The sequence below is a fragment of the Cynoglossus semilaevis genome, chromosome Z (genome assembly GCF_000523025.1).
Source record: "Cynoglossus semilaevis isolate Cse_v1.0 chromosome Z, Cse_v1.0, whole genome shotgun sequence".
Lineage (NCBI taxonomy): Eukaryota > Metazoa > Chordata > Actinopteri > Pleuronectiformes > Cynoglossidae > Cynoglossus > Cynoglossus semilaevis.
The window spans coordinates 18980005-18997019 of record NC_024328.1 but is presented as its reverse complement, the minus strand read 5'-3'; the positions used below and the strand labels follow the sequence as shown (position 1 = coordinate 18997019).

At 38.5% G+C, this 17015-nt stretch overlaps 2 protein-coding genes across 2 annotated transcripts in view; both read right to left on the bottom strand.

Moving 5' to 3' along the window:
- bin3 (bridging integrator 3) overlaps positions 1–3216 on the bottom strand; it is a 33361-nt gene extending 30145 nt beyond the window's left edge. Inside the window, exon 1 of the mRNA XM_008336770.3 lies at positions 3095–3216. Within this exon, the coding sequence (XP_008334992.1) occupies positions 3095–3102 (8 nt within the window). The 5' untranslated portion in view covers positions 3103–3216. The remainder of the gene's footprint in view (positions 1–3094) is intronic.
- Positions 3217–4904: 1688 nt separating this feature from the next.
- On the bottom strand, positions 4905–12770 carry egr3 (early growth response 3). The gene is made up of 2 exons (XM_008336771.3): positions 12323–12770; positions 4905–9716 (listed from the first exon to the last, which is right to left on the bottom strand). The coding sequence occupies exons 1-2, from the start codon at positions 12474–12476 to the stop codon at positions 8638–8640; spliced, it is 1233 nt and encodes a 410-aa protein (XP_008334993.1). The 5' UTR covers positions 12477–12770; the 3' UTR covers positions 4905–8637.
- Positions 12771–17015: the final 4245 nt, after the last annotated feature.

Genomic DNA, 17015 nt, shown 5'->3' with positions numbered 1-17015 from the left:
TAGCCTTACTGCCCTTCCACCTGGTCTCCTGTACACACAAAATATCTACTCTTCTTCTCTCTATCACATCAGCCAGTTCTCTACTTTCCCCTGTCATTGTACCTACATTCAAAGTTCCAAACTTCAGACTAACACTTTTATTCTTCATCTTTTCTCTTTTTCTCCTAACCAAACGCCCTCCTCTTCTTCTCTGTCTCTGGCTCTGACTCTGACCAACAGTAGTCCAATTTCCATCAGTGCCCTGTTGGTCAACAGCACTGTTGGCGGTCGTTGTTAACCCGGGCCTCGACCGATCCGGTATGGAAATCGTTTTAGTGATTCGCATATTTGATTTAGCTAAACGTTTTACGCCGGATGCCCTTCCTGACGCAACCCTCACCATTTATCCAGGCTTGGGACCGGCACTATAAACACGGCTTTGTGTACCCTAGTGGCTGGCTTTGCATACGTATCACTGAATTTCAAAAACTCAACTTTCTCAACTCTACTCTACTTTCAAAAAATGCATTACCAACATCAAGACCTGTTGATCTGCTAAACATCGGTTTTGTATGACATAAAATTGACAGTTTTAAACCTTCAATTGAACCCATAACAACATACACTATATTTTAATAGTACAGAAATATATATTATGGCAACAAATAAACAGTAGTAACGTGAGACTAAGGAAAGTGAAAGAGGAAAACAAAAACTCTGTGGTTTTCTAAATGTTCTCAGTCAATATCCTATTTCAGACAGGGTCAGACACTTGCTGTATTGAATTGTAATATCTTGAACTTCCATTAACGGTGAGATGCAATCTTTTCTGATATATAGGCAAAACGTCACTGTCACCAAGGAAGCACATAGACAAAAAACAAAGACAAAACAGGCTCTTTTCCTTGGCAGTCCTTATGAGCAGATGGGAAGACCCAATGGCTTTTCACTAAAACTTTGAATGTGTGTGCCATCAGTGGAGTAGTGCATCACTCAACCTCAGATATTCCACAGAGCACAGAGGGTTAGTTGAAGGTACTGGGAAGTGGGATTGTTCTGAGAATGACCCCAAAGTCAAACGTCTCACGTCATAGAAGCAAGTGTGCAGGCCCTGTTAGAATGCATCAGTCAGCAGAGCAAATAAAAGACTCTTTTGACTCATGGAGTGCTCCCTCTCTTGACCTTGTATTTGGCAGTGCGTGCTGGTACAAGCGTCACTTGCCAGCTATTGACTGCCACACTAAAGTGAGTGACGACATTTTGTCCACTTGATTACTGTCTTTCCTGATAATGACACTGTGAATGTGGAACATATTATAAAGCAAGTTCATGCGCATCCATGTCAGTCACTTCCTCTTGAACTGTGAGAAAGAAGGACTGGATTTATGACAGTCCATTCAAATGAAGCTTCAGAAACATTTATGTACAAAGCATATAAGCTAGTCTTTAGTACCCCGACTCAATTGGTTATTCAGAGAGATAAAAAAAAAGAAGACAACTGTCCAAGCGACCTCAATTGCATGAAAACTTGCAATTAGTGAATGAAATAGCAATCAAAAAATTGCCATCTTGTCTATTTAGTAATCAAAACTTTCTCTGATCTTTCACACCCCTCATTATTTAGTAGAGAAAGGACTTACACCTTATAGAAACAATGGTAGAGCTAAAAATAAATGTTACTCCCATACACTCTAGACAATTTGTGATTTAAAATTAAAATTCTGTATTTTAAAACAATTGATTGTTGCTACTTTGTTTAAAAAATATCTTATAGAATTGTGACTGTTATCCAACTCCTACTTTCTAATATTGTATAATAAACTTCGGGCGGTTCAGACAGCACAGTTGCCATGATCTTTTTTCCGTCAGACTAACACTTTTCTTGTAGGTCAATGGAGTCACCAAAGGGCTCGTTTACTAAGCTGGTTCAGTCTGTGTCAGTGCCTCTGTAAACTGCACATACTAAGTCTCTCTCTTCTTCAAAGTTCAATTTTATAGTTTTAGCAGCTTTGAAAGAAATCCTAATAGTGCCACTGTCAATATTCTGACTCAAGGCTGCTGTAGGATTGTTGCAGTGGTTAAAGGTCAGCTGACCAACTTCATTTACAAAATGACCACAATGTTCCATGTTTCCTTCTTTCGGGAAAGCACAGGCATATCCCAAGATGACATTGCAAGGACACACAAGGTTTAAATTATGACAGAGTTTCTCATGGATCGTGAGGCCGCATTTTCAAACATGGAGTGGTCAGTGTCCAAACCTCAACCACATAAAACATCTTGTGGCACTTCAGATGGAGACTAAATACAGCAATCTGACTATTAATTTGACATTAATTTTCAACAAAAGATCTTTTAACACTCAGTATGTTTTACAACAAATATAGAAGCAGATTTTTAAAAATACAAATAAAATACATTTATGTCTCTGAAAAAACAATAAAATACATACTCCTTTAACATAACAGCTTTGTGAAAAGTTTCATAGTTTCTTTTGACATTCGTTTTGTGTTGGATTTATTAAATTTGGTTATTCTTTTCTGTTCTTAAAACCATCACCAGACAACACAGCTAAATTTCCAGAAATACCAGTCAAAATGCTAACGTTAGCCGCAAACAACTACAGTTCCCTTTAAATGGCTTCATTATTGTGTACTCTTGTTTAAGTGAAAGCTACTGCAGTTAGTGTCTGTGGTTGACGCACAGATTCGCTTTACTCTTATAAAACCAATATTTTAAGTTACCACGTCAAAACGTACAGTTACAGTAAATGTAAGTTATGTTAAATTGTCCTTAAGTTAGCTTAGCTACAGTGCTGAGCTTTTAAACAAACAAACCTCGAACAGGGTTTGTGACAACCTTTGCTTCACTTGCCACGACACAAACGATTATACGTATTTTACGTGTAAAGGATAGTGACATGTCAACGATTATTTTCTACGGCTGTTTGTGAGTTAAAACTTGTTTCAAACGAACAGCGACTTTAACAAGCTAATGCTAACCCCTGCTCTGCAGCTGTTTCCGGAAACTAGTCCGAGACCATTCGGTCATTGCGAGCCCATTAAAATACATTTCCTGCATGGAATTGAAATCGATAACAAAAAAAGATACATACCAACTCATTTTGAGTTAACGTCTGTCCGGTTTCAGTCTGTTGTTTTATTATTATCCGAGGACCTCATTCCTTTCCACCATTCAACAGATAGACATAAACAGGAAGTCCGGCAACGAGACACTAGTGTTTCCTTTACAGAACTTTTATTTTTATATTCAATTTAAAAAAACATATTAAATAATAAAAACACAAATTTTAGTTACAGTATTGGGCAGGTGATTCAACATTAGTGAAAATGATTGCAAGTCAAATTGATCTATGTTTTGTAAGCAACATACCTTTTCATATTTTGCTCATATATATATATACATATATATATATATATACATATATATATATAAACATATATATATATATATATATATATATACACACACACACACACACACCTTTTGTATGAATCCATAGGCTGGTTAGGACTTACTACTAGCTTTCATTCAGCTATCCTAATTGTGTTAAGAAATAATTTATTGATCTTTATTTTACTTTGTTAAATCTTTGTTGATCTTGCACTAGGAAAATTATTGCGTTGAAGCAGCATAGGCAACTGAGACAAAGACCGTACATAAGAAATTACAACACAAAGCACACAATGACAACAAGATAATATTTATGCAGTTGACATGGCACACCAAACATGAATGACGGCTCAGTGCATCGTTAAGGAAAGGAATTGAAAGGAAAGTGAACTCCTTGTCATTGTGACATTGTGACACACGTCACTGCACACAACAGAATTTGACCTCTGCATTTAACCTATCACCAAAGTGAATGGTGGGCAGCTTTTTGAGTGCCCGGGGAGCAGTGTGTGGGGACGGTGCCATACTCAGAGCACCTCATTGGTAACTTGGCAGCTGGTGAATTCGAACCTGCAACCTTCCAGACTCAAGTCTGCTTCCTTAATGGTTTAGTGCAATGATTTTTCACTGTTATTGAAAACACTGCTAACCTATTAAAATTTGTAGTTGCTGTTAACACAAAGGTAAAGGTAATGTCAAGGAAATGACAATGAAATAATTGTATTAAGTAGCTCAATCAACTCAGGTAGATTCAGTTTGAAGACAAAAATGAACGCAAACGCTCTTATATTTAAGATAGCCAAAAATGTGATGCTTTGTTTTTCAAACATTCTGTGGAAACATCTCACATCTTACCCATGTCACGTCCAACACAACTGACTCTATGCTATCATTGAGTTTAGTTGCTGTTTTTGGCAACACCAACTCTGAGACCTATGGCTTCCCTGTCAAGTACAAACAAAACATACAACAGCTTGTTCATTTTGACCACAACACAAACATTTTTGTATGAACAAAATAGAGGCCCGTTAAATACAATGGTGCTCTGTTATATTAATAAAATTTGACAGCTAGACAATTTTGTTTATACAAAGTCAAAAAAACGATAATAAGGGTCTGAAGGGAAGTTTGGCCTCCACATATGCACCATGTATAGATACACACAGTCTATTGATGATGAAGAAACATTTATGTTATTATTTAATTAATGTGTCTGCTGTGCATGAGACACATTTATCTTTATGTAATATATCAGTCCTAAGGGATTCAAAATATTGTACTTGTTGTGTACAAAACAGTTTCTATATATTTCATTTTAACTGTATCAATGCATTTTTTCCCTCAATACAAAAACAATGCAACTGATATTGCGAGTCTTGGTACGGGAAAAAAAAAATCTAAGACAGTCAGACACCTGCAGTCCCAATGTTGTTTTGAGCTTTTTCTCAGATTATTCAAAGTGATAATAGTATTTTGTTATTATGTAAAAGTATAAAAATTATGTACTTTCACCATCTCCATAGAGTTGGTTCAGGTGCATACATACATGTATTTATGTATGGGAACTAAAGTAAACTGAAGGCAAGTTATATTTTTCTTTATTCAAGTACATACATAGAAATAACAAAACTGCAATACAACAAACCGAAGTGCCAAGTAAACAGGGGAGAACAACTCCCCAACACGAGGATATAGTAAAATTCATTTTAATACTCAATTCATCGTAAAAGGACCTTAGTATAAGGTAATAAAAACATGAAATAACTTTAAGACTTCCACAACATTTTAACAAGACCTTTTGTTTTCTTAAAAGAAAAGCCAATACAACAGAAATCCCAGTGTGTGTTTCCAAGTGACGTTCTTGAATTGTTGGAATATTTATGCCAACTCACCCAAATATAGGTGCATTTACTTTTCATGCATAATAAAGAAATGAGTGCCGCACTCAGCATATGGGGCAACACTCGGGAACATTTCCGTGCACATGCAAACGTGATCATATACTGTAATGAAAAAGGAAACACAACACAACAGAAAACAGTGAGTATCGACTCCATCTAACTACCAGAGTGTGGAGACCTCAAAATCCCTGCTGTAGTCCATGGCATGACATGAGATGTCTATAAGATCTACACATTATCGACATCTTTTCAGTTGTAAGCTGTTTTCCCCCCAATGTCATAAAACATCTAATTGTTAATGGACCAAACAGCCCAAGCCTGTTACTGTATCCACGGTCCACTTCACAGACACTGAACTAAACATAGAAACACAAAGTATTGTGTAGGATTAGTTACTCCTGTCCAAATCTGATCATTTTGACTGGCTAACCCAGCAAGTGGATTTTGGACAAAAATGGCTGCCAATGTGGGCTCTGGTAAGTGGCTAAATCCTACTATTAAATCTACTTATGGACAACAGCAGACAGAAAACATAACATAATGCCTCCTTTCAGAAGCATCATTGTGAAAGAGGGGGGTTGTTTCTGAGTTCAGAAAGTCATTGACATTTATCTATAGCATTCATGCTGTTCACGGAGATATTCAGTAGAAACATGGCACAGCGCACATTGTTATTCAGCAACCTATAGGAAACCGGTTGGGGGAAAAATTTTGAAACCCTCGCATCAATTACAGAAATGTCACAAAACCCAAGTGACAGAATGTCCTGTTATGTGACTGATGAAATATTGACGTTGCAGGGTTGTAATTACACGGCTTCATTTAGATGTGGAAATAGTTTGGTGTGTAGTCACCGCCTCACTCTGCATCAGTCCTTGACGCAAAGCAACAAAAACACAGTTTTCTCAAGGAGGATGCCACAGTTTCTATGCTATAATTAAAAAGCAAAAATCATTCTCACCAGTGTCAAAACTGGAGCACGCAAGAGCATCATTTTTGGTTAAATCAAGTCAAAATTATCTAAAGAATGTAACAATCAAGTTATTGTAAGTAAACATTAAAGATACACATGAGTTTTTTTTTTCACATCACTGCAACCATAGACACTGGTGCTGACTCTACGAAGCGCTCTGATATGGGATTATTATACTTGAGGCTAGTCACTCCCGTCTAGACTGAATCTAGTCAAGAATCAATTTAAGTCCATCAAACTCGTCATAATTTGGAAAGCATTTCTTTAGATGTTCCAAAGTTTCACTATTTTTTTTATTTAAATAAAATAATTCTTATGATAAACAGCTACTTTTTATACAGCAAGTTGTTTCAGGGAGTGTGAACTTTTAAACTATCTAATATAAAAGTGCTCAAAGGTCAGTCCATTTAGCCATGCAGATGAGCTGAGGAAAGACTCTGAGGTCAAATTAATTGGAAAAAATAACTTGCCAGGAAGCTCCTTGTTTCTGGCCTTTGCATTTGTCTGTTGATATTTTCCTTATGTCTGAATGCTATGTCTGCTGACCGCTACATTAACAAATATTTTCTAAGTTTTGTTTATGTTGTATTTTTTTCCAACAAATACAAATTTGAAAGAAAAAGTCTCTCAGAAAAGAAGAATTATTTTCTTTCCATCCAGCTACAAAAAGGAGAAGTGAGAAGCCACATGTGGAAAATGTTGCTATTTCCATGAAGAGTATTTCATCAGTAATTCTCAGAAAACTTAACAATTTCATTCATGTGTTCTTGTATACTGGGGGATTTCTTTTTTTTTATAAAGATACAACACACATACCAGTGCTTCCTTAAAACAAATATTACTCTATGTAACCTTTGTGTTGTGTTTTTATGACAGAAATTGAGAAAACACTTCCTTATTTGGCACTGTGGCTTTTGCTATGACCTATGACAACAAAATGAAAACTACAATATTCTAGACAGATTCCGTCAAGGTATTCTGTCAATTTAAAATGTATTCATTATGCTGACACTTCTATTTACACAGTGTGCATGAACACGTGTACATACTGTACTGCATGTGCACAATTTAACACTAAGCTGTGGTGCATTTGGTGTCTGAGTGCAAATGTGATTAATCTATTACAGCTACATACATATTTGTGCTTTGTACAAAAACAAGTTTACAAATCAGTCTCTGTCTGGATTGGAAATAATTTAAACATAGGAGTTTGTTTTTAACACAATGAAGTGTACAAAAAAAAGCCTCATTCATTCTTTTCCCCCCACTTTGCTTCCATATGCTGCTAATTTGCAAACCAGTGTTGTTTATTTAAGTACTTCCGTCTGTTCAACTGTGCTCTTAGTTAATTTGATTTATGGGTTGGTGGCACATGTCACGGACCTATTGCATATAATTGCAGAACTCAGAAAAAGTGAAAAAAAATGGATGGTATTGAAATTATATCTGGTAACAACACATAAAACCATCACATAAAACGGTAACAAAATTACACAGTGTCAGTAAGTGACAACAAATAAATAAATCTTGGCAAAGACATTGATTGCTGCAGGCTTTTTTGATTTTTTTTTTATATGAACAGGTAACAGGAAAAAAAACATTGTTTCATTTATTTTGTGTAATCCTTTCAGTCATCTAGATTTAACCAAATCCAAATGTAAAAATCAAGAACTGAAAGTCTGCCCTCTTTTCAATTCAATGTATGCTGAGCTGAAATCGCTTTTAATGCAAACATCAGGCACAATACTGAAGAACCAAGTTGGCGTTTTTAACACAATACGTTTGGCAACATTCTTTCAAAGAAACAACATTCAAAATATAAAATATAAACACACGTAAGAAAATTCAGAAAGACAAGTCAAGTGCCACTTATAAGGTAACAATGACAGCACACAAATATAACCAATTGCACTTTTAAACAGCCTAATAAAATTAATGCAATTCCTACTCTTCCCATAACTAAGCTCCATCATAATTCTGTCTCTGATAATCCTTGTGATGGATTCTGGATTCTCTACAATGTTGAATTTCTCAGTTAAATTTACAAAAGTGAAGCTACCTCAAAAAACTATACATACACAGTGGCCCCCAGGGCAGTATGTGCCAAGATGCCCCTTCTTTGTGTTGGCACTGCGTAACAGTAGCTGAGGCTTTGAGTTGTTAGACAGAAAAGGGCGTAGCAGCCGTTTCCTGCTTATTTAATCTAAAGGCGTCCATCTAAAAACAGAAGGAATACAACTTAGTGAAGCTTGGATGGAAAAGAGAGGAAAAAAGTCACCTATTTATCTCATAGTGGATGTGGTCCCTTCTTCATTAGTCATTTTTTATGGGGCCTGGTGAGGGTTCAAGTCCAAGTGCACTGACTAACGGTCATGATGTTCCCACCGTTGGCCCCCCACAGGAGCTGGGTGGCGAGCTGTGGCTCCCCGCTGCCCCACTGCTCTTGTCTGCCAGCTTCTTGTCCTTCTGTTTCAGGTGAACCTTTGCATGTCTCTTTCGCTCATCACTTCGAGCAAACTTGCGTCCACAGAACTCACAGGAGAAGGGTTTCTCACCTGTGTGTGTGCGGATGTGAGTGGTCAGGTGGTCACTCCGGCTGAAGGAGCGCATACATATTCGGCACTGGAAGGGTTTGTGACCTGTGTGGATGCGAAGGTGACGCGTCAGCTCGTCAGACCGGGAAAAGCGCCTGTCACAGTTCTCTGCCGGACAGGCATGTGGCCTTTCGTGGACTGGGGTTTTGCTGGGACGGTTGGGGTACTTCCTCGGCCGGATGGGTTTTAGGGTGAGAGTCTGTGGCGGTGGGTGGTGCTGAGGAGGGTGCTGCTGCCCACCGATAAAACCTGGGTGAATTTGCTGCTTGTCTTTAAATGCCCTGATGGTCTCCAGTGGTGTGATGGGTGGAGGGTTGACCCGGATAGGGTCCATGGTCTGGAAGGGCTTGTGTTCCATCACGCCAACATCACCCTGATGGTGGAAAAGGTTGTAGTCAGGGATCATGGAGAAAAGACTTCCATCCATGGAGCCTTTGGATGTGGAGTGATAGTCATTGCCAGGGTAGGGTAGAGCTGTGCTGGTGGCGGGGCTGTGGTGAAAGGAGACCTGGTCCTGGTAGAGGTCACTGCAGGTGGAGTAAGCAGGTAGTGGTGGACCATAAACCTGCTCCATGTCAGACGTTTGTCCACCCATGCTGGCTGCAGAGGATGATGTCTGCGCTGTAACCGTGCCAGGTGATGGAGATACCCCCAGGATCCCGGCGCTGACCAGACTGATAATGTTATTATCAGAGCACCAGCCTGAACCTCCTATGCCACCTGATGGAGGAGTGTCAAAGGCAAACTTCCCCAGGTAGGTGACAGTCTGCCCACTGCGGTTGGACTGAAAGCCGGAACCATACTGGATCTCTGAAGGTATCTTCTCGCTCCCCATGCCCAGGTCCATAATATTATCTACAAAAAGCACACAAAACGTATATGAACAAATCATCCACGTGCTTTATCTGAAAAAGGTAAAAAAACAAAAACAAAACTTATGTTAGGCTACAGAAAGTAGAAGTTCTTTTGCAAAGATTTAGCCTTTTTGTTTGCTGCATTTTTCTGTAGGTGCAAAAGAAGGTCCAAAGTTGTTAAAGAGTCTAAGGCAGTTTATGAAGAAACGTAAGTGCTGTCAGACCCTTAAGATAAGTGAGTGACTGCTGCATCAGAGTTGGTGCTGCCTCTTCTCTTTCGTCCTCTCTCTCCTAGTGTCTCTCTCTCTCTCCCCCTTTCTCTCTCTCTCTCTCTCTCTGAGATCCCACAGGCTCTCATAAATCAAGACTTAAACACCCCCTTCGATCCAGTCATTGTGTCCCTCAGGAGGACAGCCAAACTGAATGGCAAGATCTGATTTCTTTACAGCAGGGAGGATTATAAGGCAGACACCACATCTATCACACAGAGGGATTCAAAACACATTTGCAGCAAAGGGGCATCAGCACATTAGCAGTGTGTAAGAGTGTGTGTGGTAAGGTATTCAAGTGTCAGGCCAATCTCTGTAATAGTTGGCTTCATAAATTCTTTGATATTTAATTTGTAAACACTCTTTTACTACAGTCTTACACACACACACACAGAGATTATTCATGACTGATTCCCCAAATCCCCTGGATACGTCAGATGTGGACGCATTAAACAGGGACATGGGGACTGATCAGGCTCAGGAGACTCAAATGTGACATATGTGAAAAGAATTCCTCCTTAAAACCCAAGCTGAGATCGGACGACTCTTTTCCATTCGCAGGAAATCATATGCTGAGGTCCTCATCCATTGACTCCCAGTAATTACAGCCTGCTACAATTTAACTAAAGGCAAATTACAATGAAACAAACACAACCAAAATTATGTGTATTGCACAATTGTGATTGTCACATGAGCAGTGATTCACAATGACATAATTTTGTTTATGTGCATAACGTCAACATTTTGACATAAAGAAGTCAGAGTTCATATTAATGTTTTTTTTTTGAGTTTATACACAGACTTAAAGGCACGGAATAAAAAGATCACCATCTTATTCTGGATGCTCAATTGGGATGAAACCTTTCCAACACCTGCTGCACCAGAGAAATAAATCACAGATTTTAACTAAAACGTTCAAATTGACATTTCCTCGCTCCAATACAAAATAACCTAGTCTACAAATATATTAAAAAATCTTGATCATAATATAAATTCACCAGGAACAGAAATAATTAAAACAGCAACACACACACACACACACACACACTCACACACACACTCACACACACACCTGAAGTCTGCTGCAGCTTTTGCCCATCATATTTTAATTTGTTTAAATTGCTCATTCTTGTCAGTGTTCATATTAAATGTATATATTTATGTAAAAAAAGCCACATATATGTCAAGCTGAATATATTTAATTCCCTTCCATATATATGAACATAAAGAAGAAATGATTATTTAACCACCTGGCCCTGGGACATATTTTGAGGTCGAATCAGGGGGGAATTATTAAAGATAAATCGAATCTAGATGCTGTTTTAATTATTAGGAATCAAATAAAAAAGATCTAGGTCAGACCCAAGAAACTAAATGTAAATATAATTAAATCGGATGTTGATTTTATTCAGGAATATTGAACATTTAACACATTTTGCGGAGGTAGGTGTGTATACAATTATTAATAAAATTATTGAAACAACAAATAAATCAGATGCATCCATAAACAGTAAAAATATACGTTAATCTGGATTAAACTACAAATCAACAGAGATCCACGGCCTCGCTTTTTATTTATTTATTTATCTTATTTTGAAAAGGTGATCCACGGCCCTGGCGTCTTAGGATGTTTATTTGGAATAAAAACTGCCACAGACATTTAGATGAAAACTTAAAAACAAAACAAAACAAAACAAAAAACAAAAACAAACAAACAAACAAAAAACAGTCAGAAGTTGATGTTGACGAGATAGAGATTGTCATTGTCTAAAATAGTCATTCATTTATGAGATAAAATAACGGCGTGTATTCTTTAACCTTTTTAATTGGACGCTGATCCACAATTCTTTAAATAGGCCGTGTTTTACACTGAATTTTCCTCCTTCCAGATTCTCCCGTTATTCCTCAAACAATGTTCCCAATTAACCTCACCACAAGCTCCCTAAGTGTAATACCCCATGATAGGAACTATTTATTTTCCAATCTTTTCCATTAATAGATTTCAATTTAATAGAGCGTGTTTCCATGTTTAATGATGATACGTTTGAAAAGCGGACATTTTCGGTAACGGGAGTACAGAAAAATGACACTAACAGCCCGGAAGAACACACATATTAAATACGTTTTACTCTTTAAACAAAATTGGAATGCACTGACGGTCACGGGTTTTAAACCAGACTCAGAAAAAGTGTTCAGATCGGCAGATGTTTTTTGTGCGCAACAGCCAGAGAGCGCAAACAGGTGCCTGTACCCGCGGCTCCAACTGTTGCCTTCCGCGCACAAAACACTTAGACGCGCTTGACGGTGGAAGATGCGTGTGTGTGAGAGAGAGCCTTACCTGTATTCATCTGTGAATAGTGGTTAATAGATTCCGTATTGGTGAAAATATTCATAGATGTCGGGATGTCCTCCTCCGGGTACAGACTGTCAGGGATCGTGTTTATTAAACTGCTCATGGTAAGAGGGAGCTTTTCCGCTAGTTTCCCTGTCATAGCAGTTAATATTCAGTACGACATTTATGAAGGACGCGGCGCCGGTTACCCAAGAAGTTCCAGCCAAAAAAGTTGAGTTAAAACAAACAAACAAAAACAAAACACAGCTGCAGGTGTAGATGAGGCGTCAGTGGAGCAGGAGTGGATGGACCTGACCAGGTATCCCGCCGAGGACGCGCCGCGCTGCGCTGGTTCTTCTCTGTGTCCTCCTTGGGTGATCGCTCTCAGGCAGAGTAGAGTTGTTATTAATGTGATCACTGTGGAAGCTGATGAGCTGCTTGTGAGGGAATTTGAAGTCTGTGAATCAGGGGGGGGGAGGAGGGGGAGATGGAGAAGGAGGTGGTAGTGGTGGCGTTGGTTGCAAAAGAGCGGCCCCACTTGCTCTATTGGAGCTGGAGAGGGGACTCCAGTGTGTCTGTATTAAATAGGGGGATGGAACATTTGTGTGACGTAGATGACCATATATGGACAGAGCGCCACACGAGGCACCCTCACTTGCAGTCTCTGCGCGTCAGCCGGTGGAAACTTCACTGTCAAAGGGGAAAAAGAGAAAGGCTGCGGCAGCACTGATAGGTTAATACCCGAGCTTTTCAGTCCACTCCACCGGAGACAAGTCTGCTCCATCCCGTTCCTCGTGGAACTGACGGAGGCGCTGGTGGAAATGCCTGAAACACAGTTACAGCTTGCAGTGTAACTGAGAACTTTTCTATTTTACACACACCTGTAGAGAGAGTTCACTGACTGAGGAGTTTAAGCCAGTCCTTCTCAACAACTGAGTTGAGACCCAGACATGGCTCAGCAGTAGACATTTATTTTTAGACTAATAAATAAAGAAATGAAGCAATTAAAAAACGAAGCCATCTCACTGAACTGTGGTGAACTTTTTTAATCATGATGAATATAAAAAATGGAGATTAAAGGGGTTTATAAAAAACAAACAAACAAACAAACAAACAAACAAACAAAAAAAAAACAGACTAGCTCATTAACATACTGACTCTGTGATTTCTTTTTTCAGGCCAACCATTTCCTGAGACCAAGACTTGGTCTGGACTCACAAAACTGTCACAGAGTGTACCATAAGGTAGGGCAGGAGATTGTGAGAAATTGCTCAATTATTAAGCTTAATTGATTAATTAAAGTTGATTGTGGTAACTTGTACTAAAAATATAATTGTTATGAATGGAGATGTATTATTGTGTAGCATGTTCTGATACAGTCCTAAGGAGCTCATTTGTTTCTGCTGCAGCCATAATATTTCAGTGAATTACTCAAAGACCAAGATTATCACTGTCAATCACTGTCAATATTAGATACTATAGATCAGAGATTGTAGTGTGTCCAGCTCACTGTCACACAGTTCTAGTGATTTATTTTAATCACAAAATGACTTATCTGCATCAGATTAAAGAAAATACACAAATAGATAAATGGGAAATACTTGATCAATGTAAACATCTTAGAGACCGAAGTAGGCATTCATATAATGCAATCCCATTAAGTAGATGGCTTTATGCTATGCAATCTATATGATTTAAATGCTTAAAATAAAATGAAGAACTTGTCCCCTAATTATGAAGGTAGAAGTCCTTCTGTGTGTTCTGGTGGAACATAAACACACTTCTGTTGTTAAAGAAGAACTGCTCAGTAACACAAACCCTCTCTTCATGCAGCAACAATACGACAGACACCACTTGACAGACTTAACCACATGTAAATATTACAAAATCCTTGTAAATCCACTGGCTTACATTGACTTGGACTCCACCAGTGAGCTTTCATGTGGAAGCTCCATATAAGGTAGTGTCCGGCCCCGCCCCCTTAGCCCTCCATATATGGCCATGGGAGTTCCGGGTGAAGTATAGTAGTGGAAAAGTGATCGGAAGCCACAAAGGGTTTTTTTCTTCTTCTTCTGCGTCTCTTTTTAAAAGAGGGGTGGCAATGGACAAAGCGTCATGGCTCCATTTTCAACAGTTTGCCAACTTGTGAAGAAAATATCTTCCCTGGTGGCCAGAATATTAGGTTTCAAGTTTTCTTTTAGTTTGTCAAAGAAAAATATCACTGACAGGAGATATTTTTCCCCCACGCATTTCTTGATATTTAAGCACATAAATAAACAGCATATTAAACAACTTAAACAACAAGCAAAAACGATTACAACCCAACTTTGTTCACTACAATCTAAAGGCTATGTGTGTAATAGTTAGTGACGTCTAATGGTGAGACTGCGGATTATGGATTAATAATAAAAAAAAAAAATAGCAGAGGACTCCTGGACTGACCACTCCCCTTCCCAAACACATCAGTAAACTATGGTGGCCTTCACGGTCTGGAGGAAATTACCTTCCTCCTGTTTGAGTTATAAATGCCAACAAGGCACATACACTTTATTTAAAACATTTTTGTACTGTTGAAAATCCCTTAAAACACAACAGGCATTTGAGTTTTTATCCAATGACCTACAGTAACAAATCAAAACAATCAGTACAACAGAACCTGATCTAGGGATCATCAGTGGAAACAATGAGAGACCAAAACTAGGATTACTGTTAAAATTAGATGTTTTATTTTAAAGAAATTCATTTTTATTCTCCCTGACATCATTGCTGCATGTGTTTAACAACGTCTGAAAAATTCTGCTACTTTTAACACCACATATTGAATTGAAGAAAGTTAATCTGTGCAGCATATTTACTGTCGTCTTTATGCACAAATGTATGTTCTCATATAGTAAACTCTCTGACCTGCAGATGTGAATGCATCGCAGGCTACAGAGCAGTGGATGGTTACAAATGTGAGGTCTAGATTATTGTGTTCAAAATAACTAGTGCTATAATTGTCCCAGGATGACAACAATGTAGATCATGATTTGCAAAATCCACAGAAAAAACAAATATACAAAAAACAGAATGAAATGTCAGAGCCTGAGTACTCAGACCTGAGAAATTAACAGCACCTCGATGAATCAGAAGTGTAAACAGAGTGTGTGGGAGAATTAGTCAGAATCATGCTCAGTGTTTAGAGGCCTTACACAAACAGAGCAGGCGATGATCCTGTGTCTCACTCACTACCAGAGACACGGTGTCCATGTGTACATCTGAGTCCTCTCAATGTGTCTCCATCGCAGTCTTTGCTCAAGAAAGTAGAAACCTGTGACCATCGACAGGCCTGGTTTTCTTAGTTCAGCAACAATTCTGTTCTACTTTTGTGTATACACTATGTGTTTTTGTTCTGACTTCCTCCTCTGTCTCACGCTGACTCACAGTGGTCTAAATTGGTTCTCTGCATCACTTTTTGTGGTTCAGAAGGCAACACCAGTGAAATTTGTCTGTTTAGTGTTAGTGTTAAAGAGTTAAACACAGCTCTAACTAAAGGGAATTGAAATTGAAACACTGGACACTTTATTAGGCACAGGAATTTAACTGCTAACTGGTAATGCAGTAACAACTAATCAGCCACGACATGGAAAAGACAACTTGTTAATGTTTACGTAGCCTTCTAAATGAAGAAGCAAGCTCACAGGTGTGATTTGATGCCAACCAGGCTTGTCTGATTTACATTTTGTTTGCACAACATTCTTAACTGTAACTGAAACTGTCCAAAAAGAAAAAAAAACAAAACATCAATACACACAGCATATGCAAACTACTTCAGTTGTAAGTCACTGGAAAAAATACTACTAATTTAATCTTATCTTCCTCTTTTCTCCCCTGGAAATAGACCCAGTATTCAAACTATGTGAAATGTATTTCTGGTAACAACCCTATTAAAAGATCCTCACAGTGGATATTGTGAACTGAATGAACGTTACAGTCTCACCTCAAGGGCAGCGTGTGTGGCTTTGTGGTTGGAAAGTTGACCAACACATGTGCAACGTCTACTTACCTGTAACAGGGTAATTTCCTGGTGTGACGGCTAGATCACATGACAGGCAGTGTTTTGTCTTCTTTGACTTCTTTGACACCTTCTTTGGTTTTTTTTATTATTAAAATATATTTTTGAAAAGCCACGTGGTGGAAGAGTGTTTGGTGTTCTTGCATAACAAGGCAGGAGTATGGAGTTTGAAAGGTTCTCCCTGGGAACTCCACCCACAGTCTAAAAACATACAGGAACTGTAATTTGGCGTTAGATGTGATGCTGATATGGACTAGTGCACTATCCAGGGTCTATCCTGCCCCATGTGCAACACCTTCACAACAAGATCCATGGTTCACTAGTCACCAATAAAACATGTGCCATAAGAGCAGTAGCACAGTGTACATGAATAAAGTGGCAACAATGTGTTTCTGACAATTTTCAATTATTCTAGATGATCATAAACAAAAACAAACAAAGTGCAAGACAATTTTGTTGACACTTTTATTTTCTAATGTAAATAAATGGAAAGTTATTTAGTTCCAAACAACGCAGATTACATAAGACATGCAGAGTTGCGCCCATGCGATTTAGTCAAAGACACAAAGTGATTAGCGGACTGAAGAGATGCCACCCCAAAGTCAATCACTGCTGCTTCTCCCAGAAAATGATTATATATATATA

Coding starts and splice junctions, on each gene's coding strand:
- egr3 (XM_008336771.3), bottom strand. CDS start 12,476: ATGACAGGGAAACTAGCGGAAAAGCTCCCTCTTACCATGAGCAGTTTA. Junction 9,717..12,322: donor CTATTCACAGATGAATACAG/GTAAGGCTCTCT, acceptor TGCTTTTTGTAG/ATAATATTATGGACCTGGGC.